Source organism: Biomphalaria glabrata, chromosome 1, assembly GCF_947242115.1.
Source record: "Biomphalaria glabrata chromosome 1, xgBioGlab47.1, whole genome shotgun sequence".
NCBI lineage: Eukaryota > Metazoa > Mollusca > Gastropoda > Planorbidae > Biomphalaria > Biomphalaria glabrata.
The window spans coordinates 33247758-33271319 of NC_074711.1; the positions used below are offsets into that span (position 1 = coordinate 33247758).

Here is a 23562-nt window from a genome sequence, read left to right on the forward strand (position 1 = left end):
ATATGATGTAGACTTTCATTCAATCGGTTGTAAAATGATACGATAAACATTCCTTTTAAACTTGAATTAGAAAAATTAAAATCAAGATCATATTGACTGCTTTAAATGTATTTTAGATCTCACTTCTTGCTCAATGTATTTATACGTAATAATACAATAGGAAATCATATCACATGCATAAAACTTGAGCACAATAAATAAAATACACATTTTATGATAAAATTTTAAAAAATCTGTCTTATTAAAGTAGGCTACATAAAAAAATCAAGGGAGATCACTAAAAATCCACATGCGGTTTAAAAAAAAATGTGACTAAAATTACATGAAGCAAATTGTTTTCTAATAGTCACAGAATAAAAGACTAGCATGCAACTAATGTACAAGTTGGACATTTCTTGCCGAGGCCACTAGCATTGATTTAAAAAGACAACAACTTGTACTGTTCATTCTGTGTACGTCTGCAACTGAACATTTCGAGACGGCATTAATGTACCAAATGCAAATTTGTAATGGTAAAGTCTATCTGTATTGTAATAGTCAAAATTGTAATCAGGACACAGATTAACGATGAACTAATGGCTATCAACGAGCTACTGATGGCCATCTACTTTGTGACAAAGACTACTGATGGCCATCTACAGTTTGTGGAAGGCTAATCCTCAATTGATGGCCACCTACGTAGCTGTTGGTAACGTGGAGGCAGCTGGTTTTGTCCAGGCCAAATATGATTAGCTCTAAATTGATTCTGATCAACCCAGTTGGTACCACTGTCTTCACTTTGTAACTGACTGTTTCCATACTGATGTGCCAGATTGTGAGCGTGACTAACGTTGACATCCTGGCTATAGCGAGGCATTGCTGCTGGTCCATATCTCGGGTAAGCGGCATGGTTCATTTGAGGTATAAACTGATCGTTGTGGGCAGGATTGTATCTTGGTAACAAGCCCATACCAGAAATATTTTGATACCCCATCTGCCTTATGTCACTGCCCATTCCTGTTCCACGAACTTGCCTTAATTCGGGGGTGGGTAAGAGTGGTTGCTGTCTCTGATAGGGGAGAGAAATGACTTCGGACTGTATGGGCTGAGCCTCGTTGTGCATAGACTGTTGCTTGTTTCGCGCACTTTTTGCATACATATTAAAAGCTGGAGCTGCTGGATTGAGTTGAGTTTTTGACCAAGTTGCAGGTTGACCCCAGTACATCGAGGGCCGAGACAGTATGCTTTCAGAATCACCAAAGTTGAAGTTGGATGACCAAATGTTTTTTTCATTGTGAGACCAAATGCCCGTGTGTTGGAGTATCATGTTATCAATGATTTGACTGTCCCATAGTGTTTCTTCCTTTTTCTCAAAGCGTCGTACACCGAAAGGACCGCCACAGCATAATTTTGATTCGAACGTCAAATTTGCATCTGTGTTCACAGGTTCTAATACAATAGGAATAAACTTAAACTCTTCAAGTGGAGAGCATCGTCCACTGGGTGGCGTGACTGGGTCATCGTCAAACAAGCCACCCATATCGTCCATTCCAATGCTATTAGCTGAATCGATTCTGACGCGAAGTTTGTTTGCTTTTTTCTTGTGGTACTTCTGACCTTGGTCATTTAATTTATGTGAGGTTTTCATTGTATGCTTTCGATTGTTTAAAACTTCTGGATCTTGATCAGTCCTTGCTTTAGACATTTTCCTTGGAATATCGACTTCAGGATCTTGATCAGTCCTTGCTTTAGACATTTTCCTTGGAATATCGACTTCAGGATCTTGATCAGTCCTTGCTTTAGACATTTTCCTTGGAATATCGACTTCAGGACACATAGTTGGTCGACTTATTACAGCAGAAAATTGATTTGGCCTTTTAAGTATTTGAAGACCATGACTCGGCAAGTCCTTTAATCTAGATTTTTTGGACTTGTCAGGATCTTGATTGCCACTGTTTGTTTCTTCAAGATGCTGATGTTGCCTCCTAGACCCAATATTGAACGTTGGAGGAATCAGGATCCTTAAGTTATCAAAAGGTTGATAACATGTATTCGTTTCTTGATTCAGAAAACTTGTTTCAGATAACTGACTTCTATTTAGTTCAACAGTTAGAGGTTGATTAGTATATTGAGAGTTCTGGCTACCGTTAGGCATTTGTGCGCTGGCCAAGTCTGAGGACTGAATAGAAGTTGTATATTCACTATTTATAGTATTAGGATCAGGATACAGTGACTTGGGCTCATTCTCGATGGTGTCAGGTCTACTTTGCTCAAAATAGGAGATATTTACTGTTGGCCCAAAAAGTTTAGACTGTGTACGGCTGGTGACTTCTTTGGCGTCTCTTTGTAACCGTGTGTTTGTCTCTGGAGATCTGATATAAGTAGCCTCGTTTTGGTGATTAACAAGTGATTTTCCATCATGTGTGGCACCTTCAAATAAAATTTTGTTACGAAGCTTTGCAGCCATGTCAGTAGAGGCGTTGCCAATCTGTTCTTGGACAACACTGGCCTGATTATTGGAGTATGGAAGCTTTGCAGCCATGTCAGTAGAGGCGTTGCCAATCTGTTCTTGGACAACATTGGCCTGATTATTGGAGTATGGAAGATTTAAATCACTGCAAAGTTCATTGCTGGCGGGAACATCGGGGGACTTTGATATAGCTCGGGCTGGTTTGGATAATGGTTTTAGTCTATCTGAAATTTTAAGTTTCTTACATTTTTCAGGAGGGGTCAGTTGATTGAAATTATTTGGTTGATGGCAGGTGTCACTGACGTTGTGGGGGACATTCAGAGACTCAGTACATTTAGTGACTGAAGTGATGATATTTTCAGCAACAGTTTCATCTGAAGGATTCAAATTTTCACTTACTGGTTGCCCAGAGGTTTGTGCTATTTGGTCATATTCTTGACCAGAAGTAGGGGCATGTTTGGTATTTGTTGATTGACCAGCTTGCCCAACAGTTCTGGCTTGTTTGATAAGATCACAAGTCTTAGCAGTTTTATTTTCCTGTCGACCGATTGACTGCTCGGCCTGAACATTTGGACTAGTTGCAAGAAAAGTTAGTTCTCGGCTAAAGGTTTCACCAGTACTGGTCAGTGCAAGTTTTCTGATTGCATATGAATTGTTTATTTGAATTAGTCTATCAGATACCTTCAAAGTTTGGACATTATTACTTGATCTTAAGTCAGTTTGGGAGGCTTCGAGTTTATCTCCCTTTAGGTTAGATTTCACTTGTTCGAGTTGCCCAGATGCCATATCAGTTTCGGCTTGTATGACTTCATATGTCTGATTAGATTTGATTTCTATCTGACCAGAGCACTGAGCAATTCTGGCCTGTGTGGGTTGACCAGAGCCTACATTGCTTCTGGCCTGTGTGGGTAGAGCACAGGTTTTAGAAATTCTGTCATTAATGTATTGTCCTGGGCTTTTAACAGTTTTAGTTTGTCCTGGTTTACGAGGTGACTCAACAGTATTGGCGTGTTTACGTTCATTACATGTCTCAGTTTGGGTCTGCTTACATTGATTACAAGTCTGAGCGGTTTGGTTCTGCACAAGTTGATTACATGTCTCAGTTTGTACCTGGTTAAGTTGAATATATGTCTCAGCAGTTTGGGTCTGCTTAAGTTGATCACATGTCTCAGTTTGGACCTGATTAATTTGATTACATGTCTCAGTTTGTACCTGATTAAGTTGAATATATGTCTCAGCAGTTTGGGTCTGCTTAGGTTCATTCGATGACTCAGCAGTTTGGGTCTGCTTAAGTTGATCACATGTCTCAGTTTGGACCTGATTAAGTTGAATATATGTCTCAGCAGTTTGGGTCTGCTTAGGTTCATTCGATGACTCAGCAGTTTGGGTCTGCTTAAGTTGATCACATGTCTCAGTTTGGACCTGATTAAGTTGAATATATGTCTCAGCAGTTTGGGTCTGCTTAGGTTCATTCGATGACTCAGTAGTTTGGACCTGTTTAATTTCATTCGATGACTCGGCAGTTTGGACCTGTTTAGGTAGATTACATGTTTGGGTATTTTTAGCGTTTTTGTTTTTTATTCGCGTCTTAGATGTTTTATGGTGTTTGTTTCGATTCAGAGCTTTAACATTTAAGGTCTTCTTCAGTTGATTACATGTCTTAGATGTTTGGGCCTGCTTTAGTTGGCTACACGTCTCAGCTGATTGTGTCTCGTTAAGTTGATTACATTTCTCAAAGGTTTGCTCTTGCTTAAGTTTATTACATGTCTCATTTTGGTTCTCCTTAAATGGATTACATATTTCAACGGTTTGTATCTGCTCAAGTTGATTACATATCTCTGCAGTTTGGGCCTGCTTAAGTTGAATACATAACTCAGCGGTTTGTTCCTGATGAAGTCGATTACATGTCTCAGCGGTTTGTTCCTGATGAAGTCGATTACATGTCTCATCGGTGTTTTCCTGATTAAGTTGATTACATGTCTCAGCAGTTTGTTCCTGCTTAAGTTGATTACATGTCTCAGCGGTTTGTTCCTGATTAAGTTGATTACATGTCTCAGCAGTTTGTTCCTGCTTAAGTTGATTACATGTCTTAGCAGTTTGTTCCTGATTAAGTTGATTACATGTCTCAGCAGTTTGTTCCTGCTTAAGTTGATTACATGTCTCAGCGGTTTGTTCCTGTTTAAGTGGATTACATGTCTCAGCAGTTTGTTCCTGCTTAAGTTGATTACATGTCTCAGCAGTTTGTTCCTGATTAAGTTGATTACATGTCTCAGCAGTTTGTTCCTGCTTAAGTTGATTATATGTCTCAGCGGTTTGTTCCTGTTTAAGTGGATTACATGTCTCAGCAGTTTGTTCCTGCTTAAGTTGATTACATGTCTCAGCAGTTTGTTCCTGCTTAAGTTGATTACATGTCTCAGCAGTTTGTTCCTGATTAAGTTGATTATATGTCTCAACAGTTTGGGTCTGCTTCAGTTTATTCGATGACTCAGTAGTTTGGACCTGTTTACTTTGATTACATGTCTGCGTAATTTTAGCGTTTTTGTTTTTTAAACACTTCTTAGATGTTTTATGGTGTTTTCGATTCTGAGCTTTAACAGTTGAGGTCTGCTTAAGTTGATTACATGTCTTAGAATTTTGGACCTGCTTAAGTTGACTACATGTCTCAGTAGTTTGTTCCTGATTAAGTTGATTACATGTTTCAGTTTGGGTCTGCTTTAGTTGATTACATGTTTCAGTAGTTTGTTCCTGCTTAAGTTGATTACATGTTTCAGTTTTGGTCTGCTTTAGTTGATTACATGTCTCAGCGGTTTGTTCCTGATTAAGTAAATTACATGTCTTAGCGATTTGTTCCTGATTAAGTTGATTACATGTCTCAGTTTGGGTCTGTTTAAGTTGATTACATGTCTCACCGGTTTTTTCCTGATTAAGTTGATTACATGTCTCAGCGATTTGTTCCTGATTAAGTTGATTACATGTCTCAGCGGTTTGTTCCTGATTAAGTTGATTACATGTTTCAGTTTGGGTCTGTTTAAGTTGATTACATGTCTCAGCAGTTTGTTCCTGTTTAAGTGGATTACATGTCTCAGAAGTTTGTTCCTGCTTAAGTTGATTACATGTGTCAGCAGTTTGTTCCTGCTTAAGTTGATTACATGTGTCAGCAGTTTGTTCCTGATTAAGTTGATTACATGTTTCAGTTTGGGTCTGTTTAAGTTGATTACATGTCTCAGCAGTTTGTTCCTGTTTAAGTGGATTACATGTCTCAGAAGTTTGTTCCTGCTTAAGTTGATTACATGTGTCAGCAGTTTGTTCCTGATTAAGTTGATTATATGTCTCAGCAGTTTGGGTCTGCTTCAGTTTATTCGATGACTCAGTAGTTTGGACCTGTTTACGTGGATTACATGTCTGCGTAATTCTAGCGTTTTTTATTTTTAAACACTTCTTAGATGTTTTATGGTGTTTTCGATTCTGAGCTTTAACAGTTGAGGTCTGCTTAAGTTGATTACATGTCTCAGCAGTTTGTTCCTGCTTAAGTTGATTACATGTCTCAGCGGTTTGTTCCTGATTAAGTAAATTACATGTCTTAGCGATTTGTTCCTGATTAAGTTGATTACATGTTTCAGTTTGGGTCTGTTTAAGTTGATTACATGTCTCACCGGTTTTTTCCTGATTAAGTTGATTACATGTCTCAGCAATTTGTTCCTGATTAAGTTGATTACATGTCTCAGCGGTTTGTTCCTGATTAAGTAAATTACATGTCTTAGCGATTTGTTCCTGATTAAGTTGATTACATGTTTCAGTTTGGGTCTGTTTAAGTTGATTACATGTCTCACCGGTTTTTTCCTGATTAAGTTGATTACATGTCTCAGCAATTTGTTCCTGATTAAGTTGATTACATGTCTCAGCGGTTTGTTCCTGATTAAGTTGATTACATGTCTCAGCGGTTTGTTCCTGATTAAGTTGATTACATGTCTCAGCGGTTTGTTCCTGATTAAGTTGATTACATGTCTCAGTTTGGTCCTGCCTTTTTTGATAACATATCTGAGAATTTTGGACCTGTTGATTACTTGACTGGGTAGTTTTAGCGTGTTTGTTTTTTTTACGAGTCTTAGTTTTATGGTTTTTGTTTCTACTCTGAGCCTTAACAGTTATGGTCTGTTTAGGTTGATTACAAGTTTCAGAAGTCTTAACCTGTTGGTGGTGACTAGACCTTAACTTGACATCTTTCTCATGAAGTTCTTTTATGTCGTACAAATTACACGTTTTCTCGACAAGGTCGTCATTGTGCAAGTTTGAGCTTTGAGTAGTTTTAGACATTTCTTTGGAGTCCCTTCCACATAAAGTTGGTGTTACTAGATCAGTTGTGTCTCCACATTTAAAACTCTTACGTTCGTTGGAAGATTCTGATCTCGAAGGCAACACGTTAGTTTTAGGATCTGTTTTTGTGTCTGTGATATCTGGCCTTGTTAATGAGCTAACAAAACATTCGTTTCCATTTTGTTTCATTTCAGTTTCAGTGCTAGTTACCCTCTCTTCCTTCACGTCCTCAGAACTAGAGATTAAGGACTGGAAGCTACAGGCTTGAACATCCAAACAGGTGGTATTGTTTTGCAAGCAATTAGTTGTCGGACCCATGACAGTTTTATTTGTTAAGTCTCTACACACAACGGAAGGAACAGAAAGCTCAGAACCTACAGTTGCAGTCACAGACACATCAGTACATTTATTGGCAGTCAGAGACACATCAGTACATTTATTGGCAGTCAGAGACACATCAGTACATTTATTGGCAGTCAGAGACGCATCAGTACATATATTGTCAGTCAGAGACACATCAGTACATTTATCGGCAGTCAGAGAGACGTAATGACACTTTGTTGCAAGAACAGAAAAGTATGTGCACATTGTATTAAGTACAATGGTAGTACTCTCAATGGTTGGTGCAACAGACATGTATGTGCACACTGTATTAGGTACAATGTTAGTACTCTCAGTGGTTGGTGCAACAGACATGTATGTGCACATTGTATCAGGTACAACGTTAGTACTCTCAGTGGTTGGTGCACACGAGCCAGTGCAATCCATGCTGGGGACGTTTGGATCAGTGAGATCCATGTCAGGTACACATGGGTCAGTGCGCTCGATGTTAGGTAGAAAGTCCGTGTTCCAAGGTTCGATGTTGTCCAGTATAGTCAATGTACTGTCGCTAATGAATGTTGGTAGCTGTGATGTGTCTAAAGACTTGGGCCAGAAAAAACATTTTAAATTCAACTCTTCTATTGTGCTTTCTTCAACAAAACTTTTGACTAAAACTAGCTTTGATAGTTGGCAAGTGTCTGACATATAGCCTGACCACAGCCTAGCAGCTGTACAGTTCACTCGTGGAAGATCCAGAATTGGATAAGGCTTCAAGTCCGGGCACTGGTCTCGTTCTGGATTCTTGTCGTCGACGTTAATGATCCAATCAATCATTTCCGTGATCCTACAGATTAATGTTTTCACGAATTGGCGGAATGCTTTATAAGGAGTTTCTGACAATGTTGCTCTTGCTGACCATGGTCCATTGTAGTTGGAGAGAACTGATATAAGAGCTTCCTTTATATCGTCAACACTGGATATAGGGGAGAATGTTAACAGACCTCCAAAAAATCTCATCCATTCCCCTATTGTCGACCACTCTTCTAGTTTTTCAGAGTGGTTTCCCTTAGTCATAAAAGAATAGAGAAATATCAGCTTGGCGTTTAGATCCCTGATAAGGCCCAATGCGAGATACAAGTCTTTACGGAACTTGCTTAGGACTGCATGCAGACGAGACTTTTGAAAAGATGGGCCTAAGTCAAAGAATACTGCAGTGTTAAGAACTGTATGTTCTTTACATTCTTTTAAGTACTGTGGTACGAGAAGTTTCTCACCTAAAGTTTGGAAATAAAGAAAATAATGTACAACATTTAGACTAGGATTAATTTATTACAAATTTAAAATAATTAGACTAAATCTTACACAGAAAGTAAAATAGCGTATCAGTTTTAAAAGGCTTTGACACACTGTGTAACATACTTACCATTTGGGCTCCTTGGATTGGCTTGTAGAGTTTCTTGAAAGAGGACTACTGGACATCTGGCCAAGAAGTTGACCTGGGTGTTGTGTTCATGTTTGATCACAAGCTGCAGATATTAAGGTGTTTTTTTTTAGAACTGAAGTAATCCTAACCTATTTAATTTACCATCAGCATGAATGAAGTAACATTTCTTTCCATAACACTACTTTAAGGTGAGTATAGTCTAGAATGACTTTTTTACACGAGGTTTGTTGTGCTTTAGAAAGTGTAAGATAATAGGAATTGCAAGCGTATAGGAATTGTAAGATAATAGGAATTGTAAGATAATAGGAATTGTAAGATAATAGGAATTGCAAGCGTATAGGAATTGTAAGATAATAGGAATTGTAAGATAATAGGAATTGCAAGCGTATAGGAATTGTAAGATAATAGGAATTGTAAGATAATAGGAATTGCAAGCGTATAGGAATTGCAAGCGTATAGGAATTGCAAGCGTATAGGAATTGCTAGCGTATAGGAATTGTTAGCGTATAGGAATTGTTAGCGTATAGGAATTGTAAGCGTATAGGAATTGTAAGCGTATAGGAATTGTAAGCGTATAGGAATTGTAAGCGTATAGGAATTGTAAGCGTATAGGAATTGTAAGCGTATAGGAATTGTAAGCGTATAGGAATTGTAAGCGTATAGGAATTGTAAGCGTATAGGAATTGTAAGATAATAGGAATTGTAAGCGTATAGGAATTGTAAGATAATAGGAATTGCAAGCGTATAGGAATTGTAAGATAATAGGAATTGTAAGCGTATAGGAATTGTAAGATAATAGGAATTGCAAGCGTATAGGAATTGTAAGATAATAGGAATTGTAAGCGTATAGGAATTGTAAGATAATAGGAATTGCAAGCGTATAGGAATTGTAAGATAATAGGAATTGTAAGCGTATAGGAATTGTAAGCGTATAGGAATTGTAAGATAATAGGAATTGTAAGATAATAGGAATTGTAAGATAATAGGAATTGTAAGATAATAGGAATTGCAAGCGTATAGGAATTGTAAGCGTATAGGAATTGTAAGATAATAGGAATTGTAAGCGTATAGGAATTGTAAGATAATAGGAATTGTAAGATAATAGGAATTGTAAGATAATAGGAATTGTAAGATAATAGGAATTGCAAGCGTATAGGAATTGTAAGATAATAGGAATTGCAAGCGTATAGGAATTGTAAGCGTATAGGAATTGCAAGCGTATAGGAATTGCAAGTGTATAGGAATTGTAAGATAATAGGAATTGTAAGATAATAGGAATTGTAAGATAATAGGAATTGCAAGCGTATAGGAATTGCAAGCGTATAGGAATTGTAAGAGTATAGGAATTGTAAGAGTATAGGAATTGTAAGAGTATAGGAATTGTAAGAGTATAGAAATTGTAAGATAATAGGAATTGTAAGAGTATAGGAATTGTAAGATAATAGGAATTGCAAGCGTATAGGAATTGCAAGCGTATAGGAATTGTAAGATAATATGAATTGCAAGCGTATAGGAATTGTAAGATAATATGAATTGCAAGCGTATAGGAATTGTAAGAGTATAGGAATTGCAAGCGTATAGGAATTATAAGAGTATAGGAATTGCAAGAGTATAGGAATTGCAAGAGTATAGGAATTGCAAGCGTATAGGAATTGTAAGATAATAGGAATTGTAAGAGTATAGGAATTGTAAGAGTATAGGAATTGTAAGAGTATAGGAATTGTAAGAGTATAGGAATTGTAAGAGTATAGGAATTGTAAGAGTATAGGAATTGTAAGAGTATAGGAATTGTAAGAGTATAGGAATTGCAAGCGTATAGGAATTGTAAGAGTATAGGAATTGCAAGCGTATAGGAATTGTAAGAGTATAGGAATTGTAAGAGTATAGGAATTGTAAGAGTATAGGAATTGCAAGCGTATAGGAATTGTATGAGTATAGGAATTGTAAGAGTATAGGAATTGTAAGAGTATAGGAATTGCAAGCGTATAGGAATTGTAAGAGTATAGGAATTGCAAGCGTATAGGAATTGTAAGAGTATAGGAATTGTAAGAGTATAGAAATAGTAATAAAGAGTAAAAGAATTGTAATGAGTGAATGAAATTTCAGAAGAAAGAGACAACATTGAACCTTGCAGACACCAAAAGATCTGGATACAAAGTATTCTTAACCACCAAACTGTACCCCTGCAGATCTGCCACATCAGAAGAAAAGTTCCCACAGTACATCTTTTGGAGGCTACAAAGAACTTAGTTTCTAAAAGATGCTTCATTTCAACAGGCGAGTACAAAAAACTGGAACAGATCGTCTTCTACAAATCATTTGTGTAGGGGGGGGGGGGAAACCATTGAGAAAACTTGGGGAACAACTGAAAGCTGTCAAAAAAAATTACATTCTAAAAACTTTCTTACCAGCAAGAAATATTGAACTCTAACAGATTCATCTTTAGGAAATGCGTCCTTAACATTCAGCATTGTTCCCTGGGATTCGAGCACTTCTTGTGATTCGAGCACTTCTCCCTGTGATTTGAGCGTATCTCCCTCTGATTTCGAATTAGCTTCACTGGCTTTAGGATTTGCTGTTGGAGTTTGGGCGTCAGGTAATTCTCCTTCAGTTGGTGTATTATGTGCGCCCTTAACATTGGCTTTAGGTCCTGCTCCTATAGCCTGGCCTTTAGGCTTTGCTCCCTTTGCTTTAGGCGTGCCTTCTTGGGCCTTAGCTTTGGACATCCATTCTTTGTCATTAAGGTCTGCTTCTAATAAATTATTAAGAATTTCTTGTGTAAAAATAAAACTTTTCCCTATGAGACTACACCCTATTGATGGTTCCACTGAAAATGTTGGAACTGTGCTGGGAATGACGTCGCCCACAGTCATCGTAAAGTGGTGAGTGAAAACTCGTTTCTTGCCTACTACATTGCTTTTACCTTGGTTACGGAGTGAGACCGTGATATTTACTAGAGGACATTGCATATTGTCACCGGGTAGAATAGTCTCCTGAAGTAGACAAAGGAATACACATGGTTACTTGAAACAGGTTTGTTTGAAATTACAAAAGCTTGTTTTAAAATAAGTTTCTTGGGCTTCATTGAGTGTACTGCACTGTAATTGATATGGAGTTATACAAGTTTTCAATTTATCTTGTCGGTATATAAAAAAAAAGCTCCCCTTGCAGTAATTTCAGACACTGCGGGCAGATGAAAAGGTCATCTGTTTCTGTGGCCCGCGGTTAACGGCGGTGTCTTGTGGCCAGCACAACAACCAATCGCCTTTAATTTTCCCCAATTAGTGTCAGGTACCCACTAGAGTTGGGTGGACTCAGGCGCCCAAGGATCCTGAAATTTAAAATCAGTCTTCACCAGAATTCGAACCAGAGACCCCTGGTACGAAAACCAAGCGCTTTACCACTGAAAAATCGCGCCAGTCAGTATATACTAATTGTTAAATTTATGCAAAAGTTTACAAACTAATTCACCGAAATGTGGACCATAGATCCGTGTTTAACTCTATTACCAATATCCAGACATCACTTTGTTACGTCAAACTCTCAATGGATACTTTAATGGAGAAGATTAAAAAACAATCTCACCCCACACTCTTTAACCCGAGGATTTGAAAAATATTTTACAAAACAAATGCATTTTTATAAAACTATTTAGCTAACCAAATGTTAAAAATGCACCGGAGATGAGCCTATGATAATATTAAACTGCTTCCTACATAATCACAAAGTTATAAGCACTATAAGAGAAACTTTTTTAACATTGAATACTTTAGCTGCATTATAACGATTAAGGCATTACGAGTGACATTCTGCTTACAGAGAATGGTCCTAACACCTCAGTCAATTTTATTCGTATATTCTAAGAGAATCTCAGTAATTTTATTGCTATATTCTAAGAGAATCTCAGTCAATTTTATTGCTACGATCTAAGAGAATCTCAGTCAATTTTATTGCTACGATCTAAGAGAATCTCAGTCAATTTTATTGCTACGATCTAAGAGAATCTCAATCAATTTTATTGCTACGCTCTAAGAGAATCTCAGTCAATTTTATTGCTACGATCTAAGAGAATCTCAGTCAATTTTATTGCTACGATCTAAGAGAATCTCAGTCAATTTTATTGCTACGATCTAAGAGAATCTCAGTCAATTTTATTGCTACGATCTAAGAGAATCTCAGTCAATTTTATTGCTACGATCTAAGAGAATCTCAGTCAATTTTATTGCTACGATCTAAGAGAATCTCAGACAATTTTATTGCTACGATCTAAGAGAATCTCAGTCAATTTTATTGCTACGATCTAAGAGAATCTCAATCAATTTTATTGCTACGATCTAAGAGAATCTCAGTCAATTTTATTGCTACGATCTAAGAGAATCTCAGTCAATTTTATTGCTACGATCTAAGAGAATCTCAGTCAATTTTATTGCTACGATCTAAGAGAATCTCAGTCAATTTTATTGCTACGATCTAAGAGAATCTCAGTCAATTTTATTGCTACGATCTAAGAGAATCTCAGACAATTTTATTGCTACGATCTAAGAGAATCTCAGTCAATTTTATTGCTACGATCTAAGAGAATCTCAATCAATTTTATTGCTACGATCTAAGAAAATCTCAGACAATTTTATTGCTACGCTCTAAGAGAATCTCAGTCAATTTTATTGCTACGATCTAAGAGAATCTCAGTCAATTTTATTGCTACGCTCTAAGAGAATCTCAGTCAATTTTATTGCTACGATCTAAGAGAATCTCAGTCAATTTTATTGCTACGCTCTAAGAGAATCTCAATCAATTTTATTGCTACGATCTAAGAGAATCTCAGTCAATTTTATTGCTACGCTCTAAGAGAATCTCAGACAATTTTATTGCTACAATCTAAGAGAATCTCAGTCAATTTTATTGCTACGCTCTAAGAGAATCTCAGACAATTTTATTGCTACGATCTAAGAGAATCTCAGTCAATTTTATTGCTACGCTCTAAGAGAATCTCAGACAATTTTATTGCTACGCTCTAAGAGAATCTCAGACAATTTTATTGCTACGCTCTAAGAGAATCTCAGACAATTTTATTGCTACGATCTAAGAGAATCTCAGTCAATTTTATTGCTACGCTCTAAGAGAATCTCAGACAATTTTATTGCTACGATCTAAGAGAATCTCAGTCAATTTTATTGCTACGATCTAAGAGAATCTCAGTCAATTTTATTGCTACGATCTAAGAGAATCTCAGTCAATTTTATTGCTATATTCTAAGAGAATCTCAGACAATTTTATTGCTACGATCTAAGAGAATCTCAGTCAATTTTATTGCTACGATCTAAGAGAATCTCAGTCAATTTTATTGCTACGATCTAAGAGAATCTCAGTCAATTTTATTGCTACGATCTAAGAGAATCTCAGTCAATTTTATTGCTACGATCTAAGAGAATCTCAGTCAATTTTATTGCTACGATCTAAGAGAATCTCAGTCAATTTTATTGCTACGCTCTAAGAGAATCTCAGTCAATTTTATTGCTACGATCTAAGAGAATCTCAGTCAATTTTATTGCTACGATCTAAGAGAATCTCAGTCAATTTTATTGCTACGCTCTAAGAGAATCTCAGTCAATTTTATTGCTACGATCTAAGAGAATCTCAGTCAATTTTATTGCTACGATCTAAGAGAATCTCAGTCAATTTTATTGCTACGATCTAAGAGAATCTCAGTCAATTTTATTGCTACGCTCTAAGAGAATCTCAGTCAATTTTATTGCTACGATCTAAGAGAATCTCAGTCAATTTTATTGCTACGATCTAAGAGAATCTCAGTCAATTTTATTGCTACGATCTAAGAGAATCTCAGTCAATTTTATTGCTACGATCTAAGAGAATCTCAGTCAATTTTATTGCTACGATCTAAGAGAATCTCAGTCAATTTTATTGCTACGATCTAAGAGAATCTCAGTCAATTTTATTGCTACGATCTAAGAGAATCTCAGTCAATTTTATTGCTACGATCTAAGAGAATCTCAGTCAATTTTATTGCTACGATCTAAGAGAATCTCAGTCAATTTTATTGCTACGCTCTAAGAGAATCTCAGTCAATTTTATTGCTACGATCTAAGAGAATCTCAGTCAATTTTATTGCTACGATCTAAGAGAATCTCAGTCAATTTTATTGCTACGCTCTAAGAGAATCTCAGTCAATTTTATTGCTACGATCTAAGAGAATCTCAGTCAATTTTATTGCTACGATCTAAGAGAATCTCAGTCAATTTTATTGCTACGATCTAAGAGAATCTCAGTCAATTTTATTGCTACGCTCTAAGAGAATCTCAGTCAATTTTATTGCTACGATCTAAGAGAATCTCAGTCAATTTTATTGCTACGATCTAAGAGAATCTCAGTCAATTTTATTGCTACGATCTAAGAGAATCTCAGTCAATTTTATTGCTACGATCTAAGAGAATCTCAGTCAATTTTATTGCTACGATCTAAGAGAATCTCAGTCAATTTTATTGCTACGCTCTAAGAGAATCTCAGTCAATTTTATTGCTACGATCTAAGAGAATCTCAGACAATTTTATTGCTACGCTCTAAGAGAATCTCAGTCAATTTTATTGCTACGCTCTAAGAGAATCTCAGTCAATTTTATTGCTACGATCTAAGAGAATCTCAGTCAATTTTATTGCTACGATCTAAGAGAATCTCAGTCAATTTTATTGCTACGATCTAAGAGAATCTCAGACAATTTTATTGCTACGCTCTAAGAGAATCTCAGTCAATTTTATTGCTACGATCTAAGAGAATCTCAGTCAATTTTATTGCTACGATCTAAGAGAATCTCAGTCAATTTTATTGCTACGATCTAAGAGAATCTCAGTCAATTTTATTGCTACGATCTAAGAGAATCTCAGACAATTTTATTGCTACGCTCTAAGAGAATCTCAGTCAATTTTATTGCTACGATCTAAGAGAATCTCAGACAATTTTATTGCTACGCTCTAAGAGAATCTCAGTCAATTTTATTGCTACGCTCTAAGAGAATCTCAGTCAATTTTATTGCTACGATCTAAGAGAATCTCAGACAATTTTATTGCTACGATCTAAGAGAATCTCAGACAATTTTATTGCTACGATCTAAGAGAATCTCAGTCAATTTTATTGCTACGATCTAAGAGAATCTCAGACAATTTTATTGCTATATTCTAAGAGAATCTCAGACAATTTTATTGCTATGTTCTAATTGAATCTCAGACAATTTTATTGCTACGATCTAAGAGAATCTCAGACAATTTTATTGCTACGATCTAAGAGAATCTCAGACAATTTTATTGCTATATTCTAAGAGAATCTCAGACAATTTTATTGCTACGATCTAAGAGAATCTCAATCAATTTTATTGCTACGATCTAAGAGAATCTCAGACAATTTTATTGCTACGATCTAAGAGAATCTCAGTCAATTTTATTGCTACGATCTAAGAGAATCTCAGACAATTTTATTGCTATATTCTAAGAGAATCTCAGTCTGTGTGATCGTCTAGTTTCAACGATGACATTTTGAGCTCTGAACATATTCCAAAATATTCAATGCAGTGCTGCTAAGAAAAATTAAAAAGGAATTTACCTGGACCAATATGGGAAAAATTTCGGATATTTTAAATATGCTTCTTATAGATTCACAGTGGATGGTGACAGTGATGGAGAATGTACTATTGGTGGGTATCATTGTTTTCTCTGGCGTCATTATCACCCTCAACTGTCCTAGGAAAGAATGATTTGGATCCACTTTCAGGAGCTCAGTAGCGAACAGTGGAGTCTGTTGAAACAAATGTAAACTGAGTTTACCACGCAGTGTTACAACTTAGCGTTGCACATCGTTACAACTTAGCGTTGCACATCGTTACAACTTAGCGTTGCACATCGTTACAACTTAGCGTTGCACATCGTTACAACTTAGCGTTGCACATCGTTACAACTTAGCGTTGCACATCGTTACAACTTAGCGTTACAACATTTGGCTACATTTAAGTGCAGTGCAATTTTGTCTCTAAACGTTGGTCAGCCGTAGAAAACTTAGTTTTTGTGTTAGTTCCCCAACCAAGTTGTTTCTTAGTTCCCCAACCAAGTTGTTTCTTAGTTCCCCAACCAAGTTGTTTCTTAGTTCCCCAACCAAGTTGTTTCTTAGTTCCCCAACCAAGTTGTTTCTTAGTTCACCAACCAAGTTGTTTCTTAGTTCACCAACCAAGTTGTTTCTTAGTTCACCAACCAAGTTGTTTCTTAGTTCACCAACCAAGTTGTTTCTTAGTTCACCAACCAAGTTGTTTCTTAGTTCACCAACCAAGTTGTTTCTTAGTTCACCAACCAAGTTGTTTCTTAGTTCACCAACCAAGTTGTTTCTTAGTTCACCAACCAAGTTGTTTCTTAGTTCACCAACCAAGTTGTTTCTTAGTTCACCAACCAAGTTGTTTCTTAGTTCACCAACCAAGTTGTTTCTTGTTTATCAAGTGTTGAAATGAACACAAGGATCGCGTTAAATCCCAAATCACTGAAAACTTTTTCTCAATGGTCAGGAATGAAGCATCTACTCTTCACGTCCCACACTCTTCTGACTGAAGTTTGGGTCAGATCATCTTGATTACTTTCAGATTACTGGACCATAACGTGAAAAGGTTGCATTCCACTTGATGTGGGAAAAATGACTTATGGAATAAGCCTTATTATTACAGACATTATTACTGAACCTGAGAGAATCCACTAAAAGTCAAAGTAGTCAAGTTGAATTAATGCTTTATAGCTAACATTTCTAAAAGATTACCTGTGATAAACCTCTTTCTATGTATGGTCGACTGTAAACTTTAATGTATCCACCAAATGCAGACATTCGTTCACCATCATTCCTGTTGAAATGGAAAAAAAAATTCAGTATGACAATGTTGCACAACTCTTCCCTACTGTATAATGAGTCCATTTCGAGTAGTCATTTAGAAAACAAAGCTAAACCCCAGACATAACGTTTTAAATTCTGGTTAAGTCTACATTTTATGTTATTCATAAAAAAGGTGTATCCAAGATACTCACAAGCCTGGTTGATGGAAGTCTACAACAATGGCGTGGATAACACTGCAGAAACGGTTTTGTATTGTTGTTAAGGCATCGTCAGGTATTTTCAATAGAAATGAAAAGCTACTTATCCCTGAAGGCAGATTGTATCGTCTGCCTGTGAAGAGGAATACCTAAGTTATTTGATCTAGTTAATTGAAGTTAAAAATGTTACAACATTGTGCTGAGAAAAAAGCTAATGGCTAGAATTTAGCTGCTTTTAGAGCACACTTCTGTTAAATTACCATCTGAACCAAATAAATTCCACACACCTGTTCAATTATCATCTGAACCAAATAAATTCCACACACCTCTTAAACTACCATCCGAGCCAAATAAATTCCACACACCTCTTAAATTACCATCAGAGCCAAATAAATTGCACACACCTGTTAAATTACCATCTGAACCAAATAAATTCCACACACCTCTTAAACTACCATCAGAGCCAAATAAATTGCACACACCTGTTAAATAACCATCTGAACCAAATAAATTCCACACACCTGTTAAATTACCATCTGTACCAAGTAAATTCCACTCAACTCTCCCTTTGTTATGAAACCTTAAACCATATCCTCTTTGAATGCCCCTTCCTAATCCACCTTAGGCAGACCCTACTACCATTCCAGCTCAACATAACCTGTACGGCAGTGCTGAACAACTGAAGAAAACCGCTCTATTTTTCCTTGGCATAGTCTGCAAAAGAGCTGACAGCTCAGCAGCAATAAAGTTGGCTCTACTTATGCTCTTGTTACCACACTCAAAATTAAAATATCAATTAGTCTTCTTATGTTACCTTCATTTAACAAGAGAGAAATATTCAGATAGCGGGACTTAACTCGCCTAATATCTTGTGATTACAACATTCAAGTTCAGCGTTTCATTTCCTCGTCCACTTTATATTGCCTTTGACTACAAGAACTAATGCTCTAATTACCTTTCGCTTTCCATGCTTGTTGAGTTGTATTGTTGACAGCAGCTACCTGCGTGTGGGGCTCCGTTTCTGTTAGGAACTTATAACAAACAGACACCAAATGAATCTCTATCTCTGAAATTAGATGCATTTTGATCTCAATGACTTGACATTCAACAAAACACTTGCACATCGATCTCAAAACATTGCCAGTGGTTCACTACATCAAGTGTTATTCAAATGTAATTTGTGGTCCTAGTATAATTTTACATCACTTGAGTTTTGTAAATCTTCAAAATGACCTTAACCTAGGGACATTGAAGAATTTTAATCGAATTTTTGACTGCAAACTTGTATTTTTGTTAGGAATAGAAAAAAAGACAAAGGGACATGATTTTTTAAAAATAATTATTTACTTTTGAAATAAGGAACTTTCGTTAAAAAGGTTTTACAATTTTAGACTACGGATTGGAGATTTGATCCACGACGTCTGAACTGAACAATAAATATCCTTTAGTTTGTGGCCTATGCTGAGGCGTAACTAGGGTGGGGAGAGGTAGTGTCCTAAATGAGTGTTTTTTACATTAAATATTACGCAAAATGAAGGGCCCCCCAAAGGGGTCAAGACCCTGGGCCCCCAAATGAGGACAAATTCCTAGCTACGCCACTATGTTTGGACCAATCCTTCAATAGACAAACTGGAGGAAACAATTCCTTTGACTTTTGGCACTTTTAAAAGTAAAAAAAAAAGAACTCACTACGGCAAGGCAATTTTTTGTCCACATAAATATGAAGAGTCCCAGTGATATTCTCCCCTGCCGTGTAGATGTTTTTATCTAACTTGCATGCCAGATAAAATTCTCTGGGTGGGTCTTCAACATTGGATAGAATATATGAACTAGTCGCTGCACACTTGGGATCACCTAAGGCCAGGACTTCGTAGTGAGGAAGAAACGATGTAAACCAGAGCTGGTGCTCCTCTGTGTTGATGCTGAAGTGGAATAAGTTTGAGAAAAGTCAGACAACACAGAGAAAGCAACACATTAAACAACAATAAAAGTCAGAAGGTATATATATTCAAGTTACCTCCTAGGTATGTTTCCATTGTTTAGACTCGTGCCAGCGTTGAATCTCGTGTCGGCATCGATTGCATTGATTCCAGTGCCAGCGTTGATCCCAGTGCCAGCGTTGATTCCACTGCCAGCGTTGATTCCCCTGCCAGCGTTGATTCCCCTGCCAGCGTAGATCCCACTGCCAGCGTAGATCCCTGCGCCAGCGTTGATTCCACTGCCAGCGTTGATTCCACTGCCAGCGTTGATTCCACTGCCAGCGTTGATCCCACTGCCAGCGTTGATCCCACTGCCAGCGTTGATTCTACTGCCAGCGTTGATTCCATTGCCAGCGTTGATCCCTGCGCCAGCGTAGATCCCTGCGCCAGCGTAGATCCCCGCGCCAGCGTAGATCCCCGTGCCTGCGCTGACTCCCGTGCCTGCGCTGATTCCCGTGCCTGCGCTGATTCCCGTGCCTGCGCTGATTCCCGTGCCTGCGCTGATTCCCTTGCCAGCTCTAATTCCTGTGCCAGCGCTGAATCCTGTTCCAGCGTAGATTCCTGTGCCTGCGTTGATTCCTGTGCCTGCGTTGATTCCTGTGTCTGCGTTGATTCCTGTGTCTGCTTTCTTGATTGTTGCTTTCCGAGACTTAGACTTGCAACCAGCTGAAAAAAATGTTTTGAAACTGGATAGGAATCAAAATTGACATTTAAACGCTGCAATTTTGGTGTTTAACGGTTTTTAAAAAAACTTTTTCAAGTTTGGTAAAGTTGTCTTTTAATAAAAGGGAGCTTAAAGACACCATTTGAGTATTTCGGACGTTAGATGTTGAAAATGAATTTAATTTTCTCCTAAATTAATCGGTAGACACCTTTCGAACAATTAGGCCTACACTAAATCTTTTAGTATTCACAAATATAGTGTCTCAAAAAAAAGGCTCTCCTTAATGTAACTAATTAGGCCTACCAACTCGCTGGCATTGACATAAGGATGGGCAAAAAGTCACATTTAGCGACATTTTTCGAAAATCAAAAACTAGTGTTACACGTCGTCAAACATTTAATCCCAACTGTCCGTGATGATACGCCATGTAGAAAACATTTGGCTGAACTTATTCTGGTGCTCCTGAAGAATGAAGATTACAAGATGAAACGACTTGGGTAATTAAAACTTTGTAAGTTTATTCAACATTTTAACACATTTTTGTAAAGGATGTTTTTTCTAAATGTTACACTTGATAATTTTATTATAATAATAATTATTATCCATAAGGAAATTTGTCTTACAATGTGTGCATTATACCAACAAAATATGATAATGCAAACTTTATGACTCAAACTACAAAACGTTTCGCTGCAAGTTAATGTTTCAAAAACGTAAAGCTGAAAAATCACTAGAGGTTCGTAGTTGGGGAAAAATTCGAGTTACTCCCCCTGGTCCCATCATGTTTACCTTCACACACTAGCACTAGCGACATACCCAATCTGTGACCGCAGACCCCCCAGATATGTATGCTAAGGATTGGCCTAAGTTACAAAAGGAAAATACTCTTGGGAGACCTAAACTATCACAGACCTCCTGCAAGTGATGAGCAGCTCGAACACAAGCTCATTTCTAAACTTAATTATGACCCACGCCCCGCCGTCGTGACTACTTGCCTCCCCTTAGCCCTAACAACATATTTAGAAAATCATGACATTTTTACAATTACTTTTCTTAAAACTAAACTATGCAGTAAGCTTAATATAAATCATTCATTTACTACCTTGTCGCATTTTCTTGAGAAGACTGGTTGTTAGGTTGATTAGGTGGTGAGGACAAATCAAGGCAGATAAACTCAGAAAAAAAAAAAGGTTAAAAATGGGATTATCTTCCCTGCGAAACCTGGAATTTCAAATAAATTTTTTTATTACATTAGTTTATGTTGACGTAAATAATAGAGAATTTAATGTGTCTTAAGTCTGTACCATCAGAGAGAATTTAATGTGTCTTAAGTCTGTACCATCAGAGAGAATTTAATGTGTCTTAAGTCTGTACCATCAGATAGAATTTCATGTGTCTTAAGTCTGTACCATCAGAGAATTTAATGTGTCTTAAGTCTGTACCATCAGAGAGAATTTAATGTGTCTTAAGTCTGTACCATCAGAGAGAATGTAATGTGTCTTAAGTCTGTACCATCAGAGAGAATTTAATGTGTCTTAAGTCTGTACCATCAGAGAGAATTTAATGTGTCTTAAGTCTGTACCATCAGAGAGAATGTAATGTGTCTTAAGTCTGTACCATCAGAGAGAATTTAATGTGTCTTAAGTCTGTACCATCAGAGAGAATTTAATGTGTCTTAAGTCTGTACCATCAGAGAGAATGTAATGTGTCTTAAGTCTGTACCATCAGAGAGAATTTAATGTGTCTTAAGTCTGTACCATCAGAGAGAATTTAATGTGTCTTAAGTCTGTACCATCAGAGAGAATTTAATGTGTCTTAAGTCTGTACCATCAGAGAGAATTTAATGTCTTAGTCTGTACCATCAGAATTTAATGTGTCTTAAGTCTGTACCATCAGAATTTAATGTATCTTAAGTCTGTACCATCAGAGAATTTAATGTGTCTTAAGTCTGTACCATCAGAGAGAATGTAATGTGTCTTAGGTCTGTACCATCAGAGAGAATGTAATGTGTCTTAGGTCTGTACCATCAGAGAGAATGTAATGTGTCTTATGTCAGTACCATTAAAGAGAATGTAATATGCATTAAATCTGTACCATTAGAGAGAATGTAATGTGTCTTATGTCAGTACCATTAGAGAGAATGTAATATGCATTAAATCTGTACCATTAGAGAGAATGTAATATGTATTAAATCTGTACCATTAGAAAGAATGTCTTATGTATTAAATCTGTACCATTAGAGAGAATGTAATATGTATTAAATCTGTACCATTAGAAAGAATGTCTTATGTATTAAATCTGTACCATTAGAAAGAATGTAATATGTATTTAATCTGTACCATTAGAGAGAATGTAATATGTATTAAATCTGTACCATTAGAAGAACAGATTCAAAGGCTTTTAAACAAAAACGTTCAAATACAAGTTGGATGTCTTCTTTCAATACCTTTTGTCATTGGACTCATATTTGTGTTGTGTTGTAGGTTTTTGTACACTCGACAAGCTTTCAAAATAATTTTTTTTTGGGGGGTGGGGGTTTCATCACTTTTCCATAAGAAAGTTCAAAGTCATGGTCTAGATACTGGACCCTAGATATACTCTTCAAGGCTAATGATCAATGATCTGGTTACTATTGTAGTAGAGGAGTGCCACTGCCAATGTCACCACTATGTCAACAAGGAAGTCATTTTTTATTGCTAAGATTTATTAAAATTCAGACTAAATTTTTTTTTGCTATCAAAGTAAGTTTCATTAAAACTAAACTTTTGGGGCTGGCATTAATTAGTATTGTCTGTATTCCTGCTAGAGAAATCTAAAACGTATTTCATTCTACATTTATTTCTAATATCTATACACTAGTAACTGTTACACTAGAACCAACCTTACAGATAAAAAACTGTTTAAAAGCCAAATTGGTTGAAGTCAGGCTGCATGTGGGACAGTTCTAAAAATCATGGCTGGTTAAAAACACAAAGTTAAAAACAACTTTCCCCTACAGAAGTAAAACCATTGTGTGGAATGAAACACACAGCCTAGGAACAACACACCTTATATATAGTTTAGTGAACTTTATTCACTGTGTTTTCTATATACACAATACACTGAATGTACACTGTAACCAAAACACACACACACACACTGAAAGTAGAGTGTAACCAAAACACACACACACTGAAAGTAGAGTGTAACCAAAACACACACACAATAGACTGAATGTATACCAACCAAAAACACAAACACAATGAAAATCAGACATACAGAAGATTGTAACATCCCACACCAATAATACCACACATTAACAAACAAACATTAACAAAAAA

General features: G+C 36.7%; 1 protein-coding gene across 4 annotated transcripts; it reads right to left on the reverse strand.

Moving 5' to 3' along the window:
- Nucleotides 1-92: 92 nt before the first annotated feature.
- On the reverse strand, nucleotides 93-23480 carry LOC106073188 (uncharacterized). Of its 4 annotated transcripts, XM_056033339.1 has the most exons (12): nucleotides 23124-23480; nucleotides 21345-21463; nucleotides 19617-20244; nucleotides 19289-19521; nucleotides 18555-18665; nucleotides 17594-17732; nucleotides 17331-17412; nucleotides 16140-16331; nucleotides 10937-11521; nucleotides 8508-8610; nucleotides 3662-8358; nucleotides 93-3628 (listed from the first exon to the last, which is right to left on the reverse strand). In XM_056033339.1, the coding sequence occupies exons 2-12, from the start codon at nucleotides 21352-21354 to the stop codon at nucleotides 653-655; spliced, it is 9756 nt and encodes a 3251-aa protein (XP_055889314.1). In that variant the 5' UTR covers nucleotides 21355-21463; nucleotides 23124-23480; the 3' UTR covers nucleotides 93-652. The 4 variants fall into 4 exon arrangements, with proteins under 4 accessions (XP_055889314.1, XP_055889307.1, XP_055889304.1 ...); XM_056033332.1 differs by having other exon boundaries at nucleotides 93-8358; nucleotides 23129-23480; XM_056033329.1 differs by having other exon boundaries at nucleotides 93-8358.
- Between the last annotated feature and the right edge of the window lie 82 nt (nucleotides 23481-23562).

What these genes read in the sequence shown, in the direction of transcription:
- LOC106073188 (XM_056033332.1), bottom strand. An exon ending in CAAAAAATTGCCTTGCCGTA is followed by an intron (nt 18,666 to 19,288) that starts GTGAGTTCTTTT and finishes ATCTAATTTCAG; the next exon opens with AGATAGAGATTCATTTGGTG. An exon ending in GACTTCCATCAACCAGGCTT is followed by an intron (nt 17,413 to 17,593) that starts GTGAGTATCTTG and finishes CCATTTCAACAG; the next exon opens with GAATGATGGTGAACGAATGT.